Below are 19,889 nucleotides of genomic sequence, written 5' to 3'. Positions count from 1 at the left end.
CAGCTAGTGGCATAGCCGCAGTGCGACGAATCCATGTCCTAACCTCCTTATCTTCTCATTAGATTGTGGATAATCCCAACTCCTGAACTTTCCTCCACATACATTGTGCATAATGGAAAAGAAAAAAATATCCACGTACAACGGTATTTGGTAAAGTTATGATGAATTGCTGTTATTGCTGTCCGCTCAAAGTCTATTGTTATTTTAGTCGGAATAAAGTCAAAGCAATTCTCTGTTGCTCTTTCGTTAATTAAATGAAGTTGTCTGTAATAGTCTTCCTTCTTTTGGCTGGGAATCAAGCAAAACAAGAATGGAAAGAGGTGCCCCAAGTACTTACTATGTAAAGTATACTGACTAAACAGACGCTCGACAGCTTTAAATGTCCCATCCGTGAAAATTGCATTTGCGCACACGAGTTTTCGTAGTTTGTCTGTGGATCCAGAAACCTATAAAGAGTACATATAATTAGTAAAAGTAAATAACAGAAAATATTAAAACAGTAGCTTGTAAAACAATGACTTCATTTAATATGTTTTTAAAAGAAACTATCAGCTTTGGAAAATTATTATTATATCAGGAACAAAGAAACACTGACTGGCCAAAGCACTATCTTGTTAAATAATTAAAACTTGCATGAAAATTTAAATCTCGCACCGAGATTTTCCTCAGATACACTGAGCGAACGGACAATCTGATATTTTATTGGCCACAGGCCCTACCAATCCGCCAATCACAATCCTCCATTTGTTTACTTCCAGAAGTGACCTATTAACAATCCCAGCCAATTTAAGCTAAAATAAAGCTAAAATGAGTAATTTAAATACGCAAATAACGTAATAAGCCATTTGAAACATAATTAATTCATTATTAAGCTGTGTAAATATCGGAAAACGCAGTTTCCTGAAAAATCGATATTGCATTACGGAATCTAGTTTACGTATGCATACGTAAAAATAGAATTAAAAAAAATGTTTACTTGACCTACAAATAAGTGATCTGACCCAACACTATCATTAATTAGAAAGAATTCTCTCCTTTCAGTCTGCCTCCATCTGCCTTCCAAAACAAAGAGAATCAAGTGCTTGTGGAAGTTGTGACCGATGCGTACTTCGGTCATTGTATAATGTGTGTCTAATCACATCCAGGGGCGGATCCAGGACGGACTTCTGGGGGGGCGGTGGGTTGTAATACTGCTACTTAGAGCTACTTTTAAGAGCTCCAAACTCTGGGATGGGTTTTATTTATATATATAAAATTAAAATAAACTTTCCTCTTCTGGGGGGGGCAATCACCCCGATCGCCCCCCTGGATCCGCCACTGATCACAACAAACAATGGGGTTTTACATCTTGTCATGAAACACCAGAGATTTGATGAAGTAAAGTGAATATTTCGACCCAGTCTCTGCGTTTAGTAAAAACAGATTTAGAAAACACCCTAGGTATGTAAAAAGCATGTCCCCCACTTTGGAGTTAGTTATAATAAATCTAGCAAAGATACGAAATTAAAAATCTAATCTCGATTATTCTTGTCATACGGATATTACATGCTGGGGGCGCCGGTATCTCTCTAACGGACATTGCAATATATATATATATATATATATATATATATATATATATATATATATATATATATATATATATATATATATATATATATATAGATAGATAGATAGATAGATAGATAGATAGATAGATAGATAGATAGATACTGTGGTAAAAATTACAGTTGAAAAAAAGTAATATATTTTAAATATTTTTATATAAGTTAAAAAACAAAAAAATTATTTATTTTTTTATTTTCATTGAGTTAGAAGATACCAGAAGTTTTTACCTAATAGTAAAATTTTAAATATTATTTTATGCTACGTGACTTCTGTAGGTAAGTCGGTTACAACAAAAATAGGTTAAAAAGAATTTAACCACAGTTACACAATTAATATAAAAAACTGCCGTAAATTTGCTTTGGGGCCAGTTGGTACAGTGGAGAGGTAAGGCAGTTGTTTTTAAAAAGTTTCCATCATTTAAAACATAAAAATGGATTTCTCCCGCCCATCAAAAGTTAAATCTTCTGGTCTCTTCTGCCAAATAATATTGTAAGTACCTATTCTTTTACTTATTTTATAATATGAATAAATGTTAAATTGTAATTTTTAATAAAAAGATGTTTAAAATTCTTACCGTATAATAAAATATGTTTTCCATCTAATTTTCACTTTTGTAAATATTTAATTAATTAGCTTACACTTTTGTTACCACCATCAATTAATTATTAATTTTATAACTTCATTTAATTTGTTTTATCATATTTCAATAAGTAAATATTCAATTAATTAGATTTCACTTTTGTTACCACCATTAATTAATTATTAATTTTATAACTTCATTTAATTGGTCTTATCATATATTTCAATAAATCATTGTAAATATACTAGCAACCCTTTTTTCATAATTTAAATTCATGTTCCATAATTTAACTAAATGTGTATCTTATTTAGCAGTGACAGGCATTTTAGTTAGCCAATGCTCTTGCCAAAATAATTTGTTTACATTTGCTAATAACGTTATAGCTAACAAATATTACACCCCCCCCCCCCAGAAAAAGTACACCACAATAGATAGGCCTATATTGTACAGTTTACGTAAACTAAATATCAATAGGTGAAATATATCAATGATTTTTCTGCTTCTTCTAAGCAATAACAGTTTTGTAACTACAGTTTTGGTTTCGTTTCGCGTTCCTTGTAGACACGTTGGACAGTTCACTTTGACACACCAGAACAACTACAGATTTCCATCGGTGACCCCGAACACACGGCCTCTCATTTTGGTATTCTCGTTCTTTTACTTCGACCAATACAAGCTGTTTCTATACAACCGACTGGCATATTCGCTCTGATTAGTCGTAATGGTAATTCATCAGTGATAATAGGCCATTTAATTACGTGTTGCCAGTGGAATCCAATTTATAATGATCGCAACGATACTACTTTTCCTCTTTTGTCCGGCGTCTTAATTTATTCCGATTTTTCTTTAGTTTATTTATTTAACAATTGAGGGGGTGAGCGCCATAGTAGTCTAACCCACATTTTTTGAAAATGGAGAAAAATCAAGTTAAACACATGTGGTTTTTTGTACAATGTATATATGTACAATGTATGACACATTCAACCACTTGTGGTTGCTTTAGATATATTGTACAAAAAGCACGTGTGTTTAACTTGATTTTTCTTCATTTTCAAAAAAATGTGGATTAGACCACTGTTGCGCTCACCACCTCAGTTGGAATATTAAGTGCTTTGCAAACTGTCTGTCAAGCAAGCCTACAAAGTGTAATATAAAAAAGACTTTCTATGGTCGTCTTTCAGAAATATACAGTAATCAGAGTTTTGATTCATTTGAATTATGACACACATACTCCATTCTGAACTCAGAATTGTTAAAATTGAAAACAAACATGAATTACTAAAGCTATAATGTAGTTTGAAGTATAACCTGAATCTCAGTTTACAGGTCGAATGGAGAAAGTTACTTGTTTCACTTTGGTAGAGGTCAGATAATGTCAGGCAAAGCGAAGGTTATGAAGAAACAAAAAGTCAAACCATATTGTTTTATAATGCTGAACTATTATTTGCCTTCAGGTAATTGTAGCGTTCAATATGTGGATCTTCTTGAGCCTGAGTTTCTTTCTTTTTTAAATTAAAACCATTATTATATGGCTGATAATCTCAGTCATGCAATGTTTCCAACTATATTAAGATTTCATGAACGCCTCCAGTGTACGGGGAAAGGCTATAAATTAAATATTTCTGTATAGAAACATTTTTCCGTTTTCTTGTTTCGCTTTTGATATTCTGATTTGTTCTTAGTGTTTTGTTGCGGAAGAAACCAAATTTTATATGACCAATCTCTGTTTTATTAAAGAAATATATTCGATGTTGGAAGACGGTTGAGAATTGATCTATTTTCGTTTAACTAATGTAGCGTCTGAGGACATAGTTTTCACTCCTTCAACATAATTTTTAATTACACAATCATCCAGGTGGAATGGTTAAACAAATAATACTAAATCATACCCTGCCTTCAATTAACAGGTGAACCAGGGTCACACACACGGGAATGGTCCACCGCATTCGGACCCCCTCCTCAAATTTTTCTAAAGTCAGACATTTGTGCCGCTTGAATGTCAAGTTGCCTCAGTAAAAGATTGATATTTTTCAGGATAAAAATTAGGGGTTGAACACCCCATGAACTTTGGTTATATTTCTGGTATGTCGACAATCAAAACCGTAACTAACTAAAATAACTAACTCTATGGTCTATGGAATCCGAAGATTCAATGCACGTTCACAAAAGCCCTCCACTGACGTCTGTCCTTAGCCAACTGGACCCAGTTTCTATTTTGTATTCCTATTTCTGCGAGATTCATCTTAATATTATCCTCCACTTGCGCCTACCTCTATCTAATGGTCTTTTTGTGATTGGATTTCCAATTAAGACTTTGAAAGCGTTCCTATGTTTGACATGAGCTTTTGAACTGAATAATAATATGAATTTGATGCTTTTAGTCGACATTTAAATTTCTTCGTGAAAATGGTTTTGGTCTGTTAATATCGATCCTAGATATTTGTAACTACTAAGTTTATTGTCTTATAATTTACTGTTTACAAAAATATTATAACAAAGGTACTTCGTAAATGAAGGCATTGGCCAATTTTCCACTTTTCGGAATTAGTCCACTTGGCATCCAAGCGGTCCATTTGTACAATTCTTGAGACGGGAAAAATATGGTTGTCTATCTGAGAAGTGGTTAATATACCTTAAAGATTTGATCTTACACTACATCTACATTCTTCCTTTCTGTATAAAAGCAATTTAGTGTCATACTTTTTCCTTAGAATACGGGTGACAGTACTTAAAAATTACTTTTTGTCGGGTATAGAATAATAACAGTTCAATACTACATAGACATAGCGCCTATACTGACTGCAACGATTCATGAAGTCTTTACATCAATCATAGAATTATTTTGTTTCATGTGTGGCATATCGGAAAATTTCATTGCAATTTCTGGAGCTGCCTTCCGAATGTACACCTGATAAAAGGTCAAACATCATATGTGTACCAACAATGTTGCCAAATGTTGAAGACATGATGAACAAGTTTCTGAAAAACAGCAGTTAAATAACTGCAATATGAACGGTAAAAATCATTCGAATGAAATATAACAACGATAACAATAAAAATAAACAAACCAAAACAGCAATCCAACACTGTACCCTCAGGAGATGTTCTCGATAAAGCTCCAGACACAACACTGCCGGAATTTATGGATGGGAGTTGAAAACTGGAATTAACCCTTTCGTTCTGTTGGATGGTGGGATTGGTAGATCTAGGTCAAACTTCAGGACTCTTTGCGATCACTATAGTAGTTGTGCCACTCCTCCGAATTTCAAACATCTCTCTATAAAAATGTCTGAATGCATACCTGAAGTACACTAAACTAATAATACATAATCCATCATTATTAGTTACACTAAGTTCAAAGTATTCATGTACAGCAGGGGTGTGCAACTTGGAACAGTAGGCGGGCCAATCACAGAGCACTAAATGGCATCGCGGGCCTCACTGTAGGTATATCATTTTTACGACAATTGAATAGTATAGTATTAAATGATGGAACATGTTCATCGTAATTTACAACACAAAAAACACAAAACAACTGTTGTACTGGTAACCAAAATATTTACTCACTAAAGAGGAGCAGAATAATGTATTTAGAACTTTGTCGGTACATCTAGCAATCCTTATACCGAGGGAAATTTCCCCCAAGTACCTGTGCTTGCCAAGTGCTTGTCTTCAGGGCGTTCTCACGTTTCGCACTGTGCGACCGATGGAAAATTTCCAGTTCACTCTTAACAGGTTTTGTAAAAACGAAAAATTATAATAATTATTGTTTTCAATAACTGACTAGTGGGCCAGAAGACAGGGTACGTGGGCCGCATATGGCCCGCGGGTCGGCTGTTGCACACAGCTGATGTGCAGTATACCTTTGCAACAACAACCTCTATAGCTTGTGTTTTCTTTATATATAAATGAAGAAACAACAATGAATTTGTAGTTCTTTTACATAAAAGAATAAACTCAGTAAAACAAAATTATGTACAATAATGATGTGGATATTTGTCATGGTTTTTCTTAATTTTTATATAAGCAATAGTACATCAAAATCAGAACCTTGCGACAACCAAAGTATTTATTATATTTATTAGTTTACCAAGGAACAAATGTTGGTCTGATTTTTTTTGTACGTTTACGACTGCTATGTTTATTTGCATATTAAAATAGCAATATTACTCGAATGATCTCTAGTAATTCTTTCTGAGAAAGTGATGAAATGTGGGAATTTACATTATAACTCTTATATGAACAATCTCAGAATTCAGCGACTATGAATAAAGGTCTAAATTTAGAACAAAATATTGTCAGAGCAGTTTCTGCTGAAGATATGTTGGACTACATAAAGTTAAGTACAAGTTTATGAATCGTCGGTCACGGCTTTGGAGGATCATCTTTCTCAACATGTCTTTAATCAGGATGAAAGTAGGTAAGTACTACTTACTAGTTTCAATGAATTTTTTGAAATTGGACAATCTGATAATAAACTCTTGTCTCTAAATTTATCAGATTTATCTTGCATATAAAATAACATTAAGAAATTATATATGTAGTACTTGTAACGCGTGTTAAGGTATTTTTAAAAATATCCAACATGTCGTCATGCAGCAGGCCGTAAATACAAAGCACCTCCCCCCCCCACACACACACACATTTAATAATCGTAGTATTCTTAATAGAATAATAGACTGCACATTCATTTAATAAAATTCCAGGAATTAACCTCAAAAATGCAATACAGCTGTAAGAGAATTCGGTTAACCTTAAACCTATTATAATAAACCGCAATTTGATTATTTCTAGGAAGATCTAATTCAGAATAATGATAATGTCCCAGTAAGCTTCTATTGGAATACTTCTATATACTTCACAAAGATAACCATAGACAATTACACTCAAAACTCAACAGAATGGATGTATATCTAAATTCAATAGTAACAAAATACACGCTTACCGAATAGCAGGTACATTTTAAAATACCACATTTGACTTGCTACATTTGGCTTCCAATTTCTTTTCTGTTTTTTTTTTTTTTTCAGAACTAATATTAAAGCCACACTTTGACTGTTTCTTACAATACTCGCTATTATTTGCTATTAACCACAATAAGGATAAGAACTTCAATTCCGAATGCAATTTATTCCAATTACAATGATTTGAGAAACTATAAAGATAACCAAGAAAGTTCTGTCGCTTTTTGTGGAGGTCTGAATTCAATTGGCCCTCACACCGTGAGTTGAATGGGAATGCAGATAAGTCAAAGATCAGTTCTTGGTGTGGATATAACTAACATACTAACTGGTTCCGGCAGTTCAGTTACACCGTGAATTTGCATAAGGACAGAGTGAGCATGTGACCTCCACCGAGCGTTATATAAGGGTGTGTATGCTAAGCGAGTTCAAACGGTGTCAAACGCCGCTGTAGCAGGGCGGAAAATATGCCAGGCCATTGGTGAGGGTGTCGTGACTACGCAGACAGTCCAGCGGTGGTTTAACAAATTTAAGGACGGTGACGAAATACTCGAAGAAGCACTACGTGCCGGAAGAACAATACATGTACAAAATGAAGATCGTGAGACAGCAATTGAGACGAACAGTGGCCAGACATGTGAGGAACTGGGACTACAATTCACTGTGAGTGGGGAAACCATTCGGCAGCACTTTCATCAACTTGGGAAGCACTACAAGTTGGGTCGATGGGTTTCACATGGTTTGATTTCGGGCCAGAAGGCAACGCGAGCAGACACCTGTGTTTCTTTGCTGTTTCGTCTGAGGAAGAAGCCATTTCTGGACAGGGTGTTGACATGTGATGAGAAGTGGGTCCTGTACGAATCTCCACGGCACCGTCATCATTGGTTAGCATGCTATGAACCGGTTCCCAAACAGCCGAAACCAGCACTGCAACAGAAGAAGATCCTCCTGTGTGTTTAGTGGACTGCTCGTGGCACCGTGCATCGGGAATTGCTACCAGCTGGTGAGACCATCAACGCAACTGTGTACTTTCAGCAGTTAAGCCGTGTTCAAGAAAAACTCAAAACTCTGGAACCGGCTTCTGAATCGCAAAGGTGTCCGTCTGTTACAGGACAACGCTAAGTCTCACGTTGCTAAAATGTCTGTACACCATTGTATCCGCTATACTCCCCGGATATTACACCGTCCGAATATCACATGTTTCATTCCTTGGACAATCACCTTAGAGGACGCCAGTTCAAATCCGTAGTAAAGGTCTAAAATGCACTTGATACCGTCTTCGTTTCACGGCCACCAAGTCCTTTCACGATGGAATCCATGGCCTTCCAGAACGTTGGGAGAAGGTCGTCTATACTGATGGGGACTATTTTTGATCTTCCAGGTACGTCTTATGTTACATATTGATGTTCGAAGGTGGTGTGGTGAAAAACGACAGAACGTTCTTGGTACCTTCATAACAGAAGTCAGATTTTAGTGGTTTGATGACTAGTCCGAAAGTGGCAATATCCATTTTCTCTTCATTCAGTTCGAATTCTTATTACATACTTGGCGCTACTAGTATGAACAACGTGTTAAGAGATTTTTTCTTTTTTCTTTTTTTTTTTTTTACAAATATTATCCTCAATTCATTACACATTATATTGTGCTATTGTGCTAATTCACCAATAGAAGTTCCATATATATATATATATATATATATATATATATATATATATATATATATATATTTCAATAGCTTTTTCCAATCAATAGAACTTATCGAAATTGTGCAATTTTTACCGATCCCCTTCTACAGGGTGATTTTTTTAAAACTCACGGATTTCATTTGAGTCTAGAGTTTCTAACTAAAGTCCGATTTTCAAGCAGTTTGTGGCAAATGATCAAGGGAGGATGGGAGATTTATGGGACTATGTTCACTAGTTTAAATTCATCCGGGGTAATATCGATCACACCTCAGGAAAAGCACTGCATTTTCACCAGTGTACCTTCTAATTGGAATGAAGTGTGGTGCGGTGCGGTGTAAAGATTTGAGTTTTCTTCGTTAGATGGCAACCTCGCCAAAAGAAACAGGAAACTGGGCCGCTGTATTGGGAATTATGTTGCACTGTTCTGTGTTACTGTGTGAGTATGATAAGGGCATAGTGAGAATAATGTACTCTTTGAAACAAGATGAGTTTATCGTTAAAAGTTTTGGGAAACGGAATCTGTTGTTGCTATGCGAAGGACATTCGGAAACAAATGTTCCTCTCGTTCTGCCCCAGATAGGAACATAATGTGGTCGCTAGTGAATGAATTGGAAGAAACAGGATTGCTTCTGAGTGAGACAGGGAAGCATCAGACCCCGCATGCGGCTGTTGTGGAAGATGTTAGTTATCGACTCCTTAGTCGCCAAGAAATCTCTTCGTCGTTTGACGCAAGAAGGCGACTATAGCTACTCAACATGTGATTTGTGGGTGTTACCACTAACACTTAATTTGTATTCTCACTAACATGTAATTTGTATTCTGCAATTTCGCTTCAAAAATCCAAAACCTCATTCCAATTGTAAGGTACACTGGCGAAAATTTTCTATTTTTCTTGAGGCGTGATCGATATCACCCCGGATGAATTTAAACCAGTAAACATAGTCACGTAAATCTCCCATCCTTTCTTGATCATTTGCCCATGAAAATCGGACTTGAGTTAGAAATTCTAGACATAAATGAAATCCGTGAGTTTAAAAAAATCACCCTTTATAAACAATATACGCTAGTAATTGGTTAGCACTGTGAATATTTTCTATTAAGTTCTAAATACAGTAAACTTCCCTTAATACGAACTCGCTTAAGGGCCGCGGTGGCTCAGTGGTAGAACGTTCACCTCTGGTGCACGGGGTCCCTGGTTCGATCCTAGCTCGCGCCAAATGAACTTTGTGGTGGACAAACACCGTGTGCGTGGGTTTTCTCTGGGTTCTCCCGTTTCCTCCCACCTTTTTCATTCCACCATTTCATTCATTTCTCATCATCACCTTCTCCTTTAGCCTAACCGGCATAACTATGGGACGTAAAATTCAAAGATTTCAAAGATTTTTACGAACTCGCTTCAGCTGATACTCGGTTAACATGAACAAAATTTCAGTCCCTGCAGCGACGTACGTTATCTTATAGGAAGTTTTATCAGGTAATAGGAACTTCGGTTAGCACGAATCACGAACTCATTTTTAGTCCGTTGCGTCATTAGAGGTTTTCATTTAACAGGAACTTTCAAGAATTCTTTCGTTTTTTCTCCAGCTCAGTGCTTTTCAGATTTTTATCTACATCAGTTTTTGCAATACAGAAAACTACCTAGTAAAGAAAACTAGTTAGTAAATAAGAGAGAAACTAGAAAACTCTGGAGTTAGTTTTGAGGAGTTTGTTGGTGCAGATAATGATGTTGCCGTGTGTGCTCTAGTGGAATCTAGTGTACAAACAATTATGTGTGAGTTGCAAGAAATGTCATCAGAATAAAGTGAGGAGGGCATCATTCCGCCTACAAGTCAGGAAGCATTACACTCCTTGGACATTTCAGTACGTTTTACTTCAACATCCGAAGTGATCGCGAGTTTTGCGAAAACCATGAGTACAGTTGGCCATGAAGTTAGAAGACATTTTTGTTCCCTTATGAGACATCGCAATATACAGGAATTTTTCACCAGGAAATGATCTCTGAGCACATTTTTTGAAGTTACAGTATAATTAAAATATTATTGTAATGTATTTTTCTCAAGTGGATTTTCTATTATGTTACAAACTGATGCCATAAAGAGGATTGAAGTATACGGTAACATAAACCCTCTTTTTAACCTTCCAAGATAAGAGGATACAGGTACTGTAGTGTTTTCTATGACGACATGCATAATATACTGTAAAGCGTATGTATGAAAAACAATATTCCAAAAACAAAATTTGGATTCTTTGGTTAACACGTTTTTTTGTTGTTGTTGTTGTTGTTGTTGTTAAGCACGAACTCTTGATTTCCGGCCCCTTGAGATTCGTGTTAATGGGATTTACTGTATATTAATTTTATTTTTTGGTATTTTAATATAGCTATATAATGAACTAACTAGACTAATCAATCCTCTTCTGTTCACGGGAAGAGGATAGTTAATTATAATTTAATATTTAGTTAATCTTCAACGTACGTTTAAAAAAAAAAATAAGATTAACAGTGCGTGTACCAGCACTATTAGCATTTCCTTTTCGTTATCAAGAGATCCTATATTTCAATCCTCGAGCCAAAACATGCTTTTTCCTCTCTGTTTCAATACTTAAAAGTTGCCAACTTGAGGGATATGAAGAAACAATATGGAGACGGCAGCCACTGAAACACTGTATCTTATAAGCCAGGGTTTCTCAACCTTTTCCACCAGCGTACCACCAAAGCACAATATTAATCAATATTGCCGTAAGTTGTACGTACCGCTAACAGTGACTGCCTTACCACCAGTGGTACGCGTACCACAGGTGGAGAACCCCTGCTATAAGCTAAAAGAAATGATGCTGTATATGGGTTATAAACATGTCATTTGAAACCAAACATTGGATTATTTATGAAGGGCTTGTATTGCATTTGACCAACAAATTGAACATAGAATTCCAAGTATGTAAGAAGGTCGTTAACCTATATATATTAGAGTTGAGTTTAATGTGCAAGCCGAACCAGATGAGCTGCCGCCGGGAATCGAACCTCAGTCTAACTCGCCAAAGGCGCGTGTGATAACCGCTTAGCCACGGAGGAGCTCACCTATATATTTGAGTAATGAGGAAAAGGTACCTGGTCTTAGCCAGCACTCAATGAAATAAAACGAAATGAAATATTTAAATTTAACGTCATATGATTATGCCCTTTAGCCTAAGACAAGTGAATGATGATGCAAGAATTTGTGAAATAAGAAAGTGGGAGAAGACGGGAGTACCTCGAAAAAACCCACGGGCACGATGTTGTCCACCACAAACTTACTTGGCCGGGGATCGAGCCAGGGATCCCATACATCAGCAGCAAGCGCTCTACCACTGAGCCACCGTAGCCACCTAGGCAGCACTAAAAATTAGAGGAGGAAATTGCAATATTGCAGACAATGGTTCAAGCCATCATGTATTAAAGAGATTTTCTAGTGCAGAATAGCGAAAATGTTGGGAGGCGAGTTTTCTACTGTGAATTTGAATACAATTCTTAAACATTACATTGTTTCAAAAATTCCCTGGATTTTTTAAATATATTTCCAGTGGAAGATTGTGTGATGTCCAGCGTTATGTATACAATAGTGTCTATAATCTCAGAATAACTGAGCACATTCTCCGCGGCATAATTAAGAAGTAAATTTTCTTTAATAAAGAAATGATGTAATCGTATAGATAATAGTTAAATTCGTTCAGATCAAATAGTGAAAAAGTATATTAAGAACATGTAGTATGTTTGAGTCAGTCATTATGGCATTGGGTTGCGCAAATACTGCTAAAACTGATTCAGGAAGCTCTGTAGATCATTGATAATAAACAATGATAATAAACAATTATTTTTCTCTCATCACTACGTGTGAAACTGCTTCAACTGATAAATCTTTTTTTTTTCCCTTTTCTTATCGCGATCTAAAGAGAAAGACATAATAATTTTTCCTTACTGTGTTAATCTTATAAAGTAATTTTTCCCAATGGACTTCCTATGTGAATAAATATTTGTAATTTCTTAGGAACGTATTTCGCATCTGATTTTGTTATTATCATACACAAGTTACGTTATTCTTTTGTTTTCTATTGGATATGAAATAAAACTTCGCACAATATTTTATTCTTGCAATACGAATTAAATCGAATATTATATTCCTCACTGGTTTCTATACCTCTACGGAATTATCTTCTCGGAATTAAAGTTCAGATTATTATTATTATTATTATTATTATTATTATTATTATTATTATTATTATTATTATTATTATTATTATTATTATTATTATTATTATTATTATTATTATTATTAAATACTTTCTTGAATTCATAAAAGCGAGTCCTACTGAAGTAATTTAATTAAGTTAGTATTTTTCTCAGTTAAGTTTTCAATTGTTTGGGCTTCAGTTGAGAATATATTCCATTTATTTAACTGCTATTCTGTTGCCGTACTAAGCATTAGTGTCATAAGTCTTTGTAACAATGTATTCTCGATTTATTACTTAAATCTCTTTAGACCTCTCCGATGGCCTAATGGATAGCGCATGAATCTTTGATGCGCTCGGTCCCGAGTTCGATTCCAGGTGGGAGAGCACAAAAGGTAATTTCAATCAATCACTTCCATTAATCAACCGTCTCCTTTAGCCTAAGGGACATAATCGTGGAACGTTTAAGTAAAATTTCGTTTCATTTATTTATGTAACCCTATTGTTGAGCCGTTATCCTCACTCTTTTATAAAAGCGATAATATTACGATCATTTGAGCGTATATTTAGACTAGTTAGAAGCCATAGTTAAACATAAGTAATTTTAAAATGTGGTTTGTGAATGTTGTGCTGAATATTGACAATGACTAGTTTTTATTTTCAAGTGTTCGTGTATTGGTATGATTATAGAATAAAAAGTTATTCCGAAATTGCATATAACTTCTCACTGGTTGGGAAATATAAATTAAGGAAGATATAAACTAAATTAAAAAGAACCAAAAAAAAATAAGTGTATGCTTTCATGAACACTTGAGTCCTTAAGAGAGGAGAACAAAATTATGTTTGAATTTGACAAACCAAATAGCAAAGGATCTGAATGTATCTATATAGTTGTGAAAGTCTGTAAATTGCACTCATTGGCAAATTAGATTAATGCGAACTTAAGAACTGAAGCTTTTCTACGAATCAATGTTGACTTTGGTTGCAATATTCATAAACCAAAATTGCTATTGTCTAAGGCCTCTTTACATGTTGAATTGCAATTTCCATGATTATTCCTTCAGCTTTAAAAAGATTGATTTTGAACTTAAATCAAAACCAATACCATAAATAGAAAACATATCGTCGCATGAGAACCAGAGAAACGTAACTCCAAAAATGCTGTTTTCGTTTTCTTCATGTTTGAACATAATTTTTGTACCTCAATTACCATCTTATTAAAAACACATCTTTCGAAGAAAATAATATTTTTGTCCTCTCGCCTGTAAACCTACGAAAATGGAGTTATGTTCCTCTGGTTCTCATGCGACAATATTTGCTTTAACGTTTAATGTTAACTAAAAGTTATGTTAAAAGAAACGTAAAGTAAAAATTGCTCCCCTTTCGGGACAGGCCATGACAGCCCATTACTTTATGTGCAACTAATGTTTTCAGCAATACTCTTTGAACTCTGTTACTTCCCAGATATGCACATTTTAAAGAGCCTGAACATAAATATCAAAGCCTCATTGGCACAACGGTAAAACGAGACAAGTTCCCCATCTCCACCGTAACAGCTCTATCGTCAGGTAGATGGATTACCGACTACACTACCGCGATGTATGGAATCATTAGAAGTAAGTCCTATTTTACGTTCGGTATACATGAAAATTACTTACATTTGTACACACTACTTAGACTATAAAAAAATACAGAATAATCCACTTTCTCTGACTCGGTAACTTAATCTCTTTTCTAAACAAATGATTTATATAATATTCACTTTTTGTAGTGCGTTGTTCTTAAACTTAACTCATGGTAGATATAATGAAACAAATTTGATGTTTACTATACCGAAATGCTGATTGGACTTCACTATTCTGCATTTGTAAACTCTTACTTTCCGTGAAAACAGAGAAATCAACACGCAAGTCTTAATTAGGAGCTGACATTTGCACTGGATGAATTATTTGTGAAGTAATTTGACATGACTGTAATCGCTGGAGGGTTATTGAAGAGTTTTCGCTCATAAGAAAGTGAAAATGAATCTAATAACAACAACAACAACAAATACGTCTCCAAACTTTCATAGTATTTTTATTGCGAAAAAAAATCATTCAGTCTCTTTGTTAACGAGTGCTTTCCGCTTTGTTCCTTTTTTCCCCTTCCCCTTCTACGACCAATCGGAAAGCACGATGTTAGCTTTTACCTTTGGAACTTGATGTTCGTAAGAGGAAAGGTACTGGGTAGGAAGTACATGGGTTATACACACAGATGCTAAGCAGCATCATGACTTGAACAAAAATCGCTGCCGGAAGATCGAGGTCAAAACGAGACTACTTGCTATTTGGTATCTTACCAAACACTTTGACGCATCATGAATTGGATTACTGTCCAGGTAAATATCAATATTTATTTTTAGATTTCATATAAGTATGTATATAGAAATTATGCATGGAATATTATAAATAGTGATTATTTATAGAAATAATTAGTGAATGAGATATTGTTAGCTAAATTTGTGTTGGATAGGTTTAATTCTAATTAATACTCATCATTATCATAAATATTCTGCCATTACTGGCAGGTCACGTGCTGCAACTGAGAAGCTTCCATGCCCCACGGTCTTCTGCTAACTTCTTCGCCTTCACGTACGGTTTTTCTGTTCAGATATCGTCCATTAATTAGTGTTCTTCAGCCCCTCCCTCTCTTTCCTTCCACCATACTCTCTAGAATGCCCCTAATGATAAAATTCCTTCTAAGCCAATGTCCCAACAAGTTTCTTTTCCTCTTCTTAATAACATTTAAAATTGTTCTTTTTCCCCACCATTTCTAACACTCTCTCATTCGTTTTCCCCTCGACCAAGCTAATTCTCTCCATTCTTCTCCACACCCACATTTCAAAAGCTTTCAGTCGTTTTTCATCACTTTTGTTTAATGTCCATGTTTCTGACTTATACAGTACAATCTCAACACAAAGCGTTTTATGAGTCTTTCTTTCAACTCTTTATTCAAGGTCCCACAAAATAGTATTTTCTTCCTTCTAAAGGCTTCTTTCTCCATTCCTATTGATACTTTTATTAGCTTTTATTCTATTGAAATTTATTGTTCTATTTTTTACAAGTGGAAGTTTAAAAGCTGTCTCTGAACGAAAAGTTTCATATTCAGATTCCGATAACTTTAAATTCTCCGCTAGCTTAATGGTTAGATTGAGAAACTCGGATTCCATCATCAGTATAATATTGCATGTGGTTGAGATTCCATATTACATTACAGTTCTGCGTTTGACATTGCTCGTGTGTTGACAAGGGACATTGAGTTTTAAACAAACAAGCGATTGACATAGTTTTAACGTGCAAAGTATCTAAGATGGAATGTCCAATTTAGAGCAGAGGAATTTCCAGTCACAAAGCGTCTAATGAGAATGCAGGACGTTCGTGGTTGCAGGACTGTAGTTGTTTTATGAACGACACATTGATTTATTTTGTGATCTCCTAGTGCCATGACGCAGTTGGATAGATGCTTTAATCAAGGGTAAATTTGCTGAAAAGCAATAAAGCAATAATGACGATAGGGCTTGCGATATCCCCACCACACTCACACTATACTTAAAATCACACAGCTATTCAGCTTATATCCCTCTTGACTTCATGTAAGAGATTTGAGTTTCTTTACTTAATCCCTAAATATACGTATTTCGTAAACTCGTATTTCGAAGTATAACAACATGAAAACAATGGACAAAGATCTTAATTTAACCTTCGTGTTTCATGAGAACTCGTCCTGGGCTACGATTCTTGTTTCAAGACACGACTGTTTGGGGGGATTAACACTATTTATTTTCTCTTTGTCCTAGACTTTAACGTTTCTTGGGTAGAAACAATTGAAGGGATGACAGCAACAGCCGAACAATGAAGTTGCTCATGACAAGATCAACAAAAACTTGACATTTCCAAAATTTGAATTACATAACGAAATGTGCAAAAATGATTACATGTCGCAACCTTGGTATTCACACTGCTGTGTGTGAAAATTGCAATACCAAAAGGGACAACTATGAGTGGAACAAAATTTAGACAACAGATTCACTACATCGCTATGGAAAAATATTTACATAATAAAACTTCAACTGATCAAAGCAGTATATATATTTTAAAATTATATATTTGTATTACAGTCAGAGATGTGCATCTACGCGTAAAAAACGATAGTTTACGTTTACGTGTCAACTATGCGTAGACAATGTAAACAACGTAGACTATGAAGAATATGTCAACAACACGTAATTTAATATGGCATGGTGGACAATAAAGGAGCTTTATTTTGTCGTTACCTTGCGAAATTGCGTACAAAATAAAATGCCTAGACCAGCGAATAGTGACTTTGGAATACTTAGTTTCGTCTTGATGAAGGAAAATGAAAAATAAGCATTTTGTAAAATATGCAAGAAAAAAATGGCAAATACAGCAGCTTCAAGACTGAAAGCCCACAGGTGAGAATTAGTTTTGTAAATTTCATTATAAAAGCAGTGCTCGAAGTGGAAAATCTAAGGAAGTGGTATGTGCAGAGCAGAGTAAACATACAGATTAGATAATTCCCTCTATTTTTTATATGTTAGTCGTTTCCCTAATCTTTCCTGCACCGAAGCAAAACAACTGAATGAGGAAATATGAACAAACGAGCAACGAAATTCTTCCTTACATTTGATAGTGGTTGTCTACGTAGTCTACACGGGAAAAGGTGTAATGTAGATTACGTATAGATTACAGTAGACAATCGCGTAGACGTAAAATTATAGTTTACGGCACATCACTGGTTACAGTTACAGGCTATAACATAGCCTTCCTCAGATCTGTAACAATCTTAATATATATATATATATATATATATATATATATATATATATATATATATATATATATATATATATATATACTGCTTTGGTCAGTTGGAGTTTTATTAGTAATCTTGAATTTTCCAAAGCTACTATGAAACATATTTACAATTGCAGTACTGTACATGTGGACCCGCGTAGCGTAATTGCTAACGCTCTCATCTTTGGCGTGAACGGTCTCGGGTTCGATTCTCGGTGGGGACACTCGGTAGACAACAGCTTTTTCAGCCCAGCTATTATGAGTGAGGTTTTCCTGGGCTTTCTTCATTCACACCAGGCAAGTGCCGCGATGGTTCCTACCCTCCTCAATCCACTCTTCCTTTCCTTTCCTCGGTTAGTGTAATCCCCGAGGTACGACATGCATGACGAGTTAACATGTCTATAAATGCCGAAAGTCTAGAAATCTAATACCTAACCCTAACCCTAACGCAGTACTGAACAACACCTCTATCCTTAATAAATCAACATGGCATGGATCCTTCACGAGCTGCAATCAGAGCCTCTATAATCGCATCAGGGAATCAAACAACCCAGATCAGGGGATATTTCAACACCAAACATCCATGCAGATTATGAAGTATCATCACGAAGAAAATAGTACAAACGTACAATATTTTAAAGTTAAAAGTCATTATGTATTTCCAGAATAATGCTTATTCTTTTGCCACACATAAATTTCTAACTCTTAGCCTTGAGTAGATTTCTAGTACGGATAAACAAGATAATTCCTTTTGTCGTAATAAAATTCATTTTACTTAACACTTTGCAGTCATACTACAACCATTTAGTAGATGTTAAAATAAAGTATTACGAGACTAAGTCTATTCCACGTAAACTAATAGGTAATGAAAACAAATTATCCTACTCCCCATCACTTTGCGACTACAAAGAGGGGAAAAGGTCGCTGATCATGTCAGGAAGGGAAAAAGTTTTAAGATACAGTATCTTGAAAAAATTAAATTTCCACTCTTTCGTCGCTTCTGTTTTCAGTCACTATCAATAACCGCTACCAACAACAACTACAGGGTGTCCAATATACAATGCAATCTGGAGTTTGGGAAAGTAGTACTTTTGAACCTGAAGCGATACACAAATAATGGTTATACCAAAATGAAGCCTTGTTCATGCATATATTTTTAAATTAGAAAGCAACGATTGAAGTACACTAGGAACCACACAATGCTGCCAGATGTAACCGAAGGTGTAAATTATTATTTATTTATTTATTTTTTTTTTTACAAAACATGTAAATTGACTCATAACTCATCCGTATGGATGTTCTGTCATTAATTTTCAGTTTGTTTAGTTGTAGTAGCTTGGAAACTATGGAGCAGAAAAAAGAATTTTTCATTTCCACCGATAACTAATCGTATGAGGCTTGTGTAAGAGGTAACTAGGGAAATCGTAGTTTTCATAAATTAACACTCTAAATTGGAAACCCTGCTGATGTTTCAGTGCATCAAAAGGTTTGTTAAGGATCTGTCTACCTTATGGAATTCCTAAAAACAATGAAAAACAAACTTTGAAATTATCATGATAAAATTTTTACTTACATGCACCCGGCAACACTGCTATTCATTTCTATGGGGATATTTAAAGCAAAACCCTGTAAACCCAGGCCCGAAGACAGCCCGGCCCAATCCGGATGGATCTGTATTCTGTGCCCGGCTCGATCCGACCAGGCCCGGCCCGAATCTCGAGCCGGGCAGAGAACGGGCCGAACCCTAAACTGGCGGGCACAAACAAGCCGGGCTCTAAACGGGGCGGGAGTAACCGGCCTGAAAACAACCAAGTTGATAAGTCAAGTCAATCCTTCAACATGCAATTTAAAGTGAGAATTGTGTCGTCATAATATTGCAATGTCTATTTGTCCTTCTCGAATGGGAAAATCGTGTGAAAAGTACCCAAGGTTTGTTTTCTATATCCCTATTCTGTCTGTCCATTTGTTATCTGTGCTTGCTCTGCCCAGCCATGTTTGA

At 35.3% G+C, this 19,889-nt stretch overlaps 1 protein-coding gene across 1 annotated transcript in view; it reads left to right on the top strand.

Annotated features, from left to right (window-relative positions):
* The first annotated feature begins 15,275 nt into the window (after window positions 1–15,275).
* LOC145694238 (uncharacterized) overlaps window positions 15,276–19,889 on the top strand; it is a 45,508-nt gene continuing 40,894 nt past the window's right edge. The window contains exon 1 of the mRNA XM_081770343.1: window positions 15,276–15,414. Coding sequence (XP_081626469.1) covers window positions 15,394–15,414 — 21 coding nt within the window. The 5' untranslated portion in view covers window positions 15,276–15,393. The remainder of the gene's footprint in view (window positions 15,415–19,889) is intronic.

Source organism: Thermobia domestica, chromosome 9 (genome assembly GCF_964235325.1).
Source record: "Thermobia domestica chromosome 9, izTheDome1.hap1.1, whole genome shotgun sequence".
Lineage (NCBI taxonomy): Eukaryota > Metazoa > Arthropoda > Insecta > Zygentoma > Lepismatidae > Thermobia > Thermobia domestica.
This window is presented reverse-complemented; position numbering and strand designations above follow the sequence as displayed.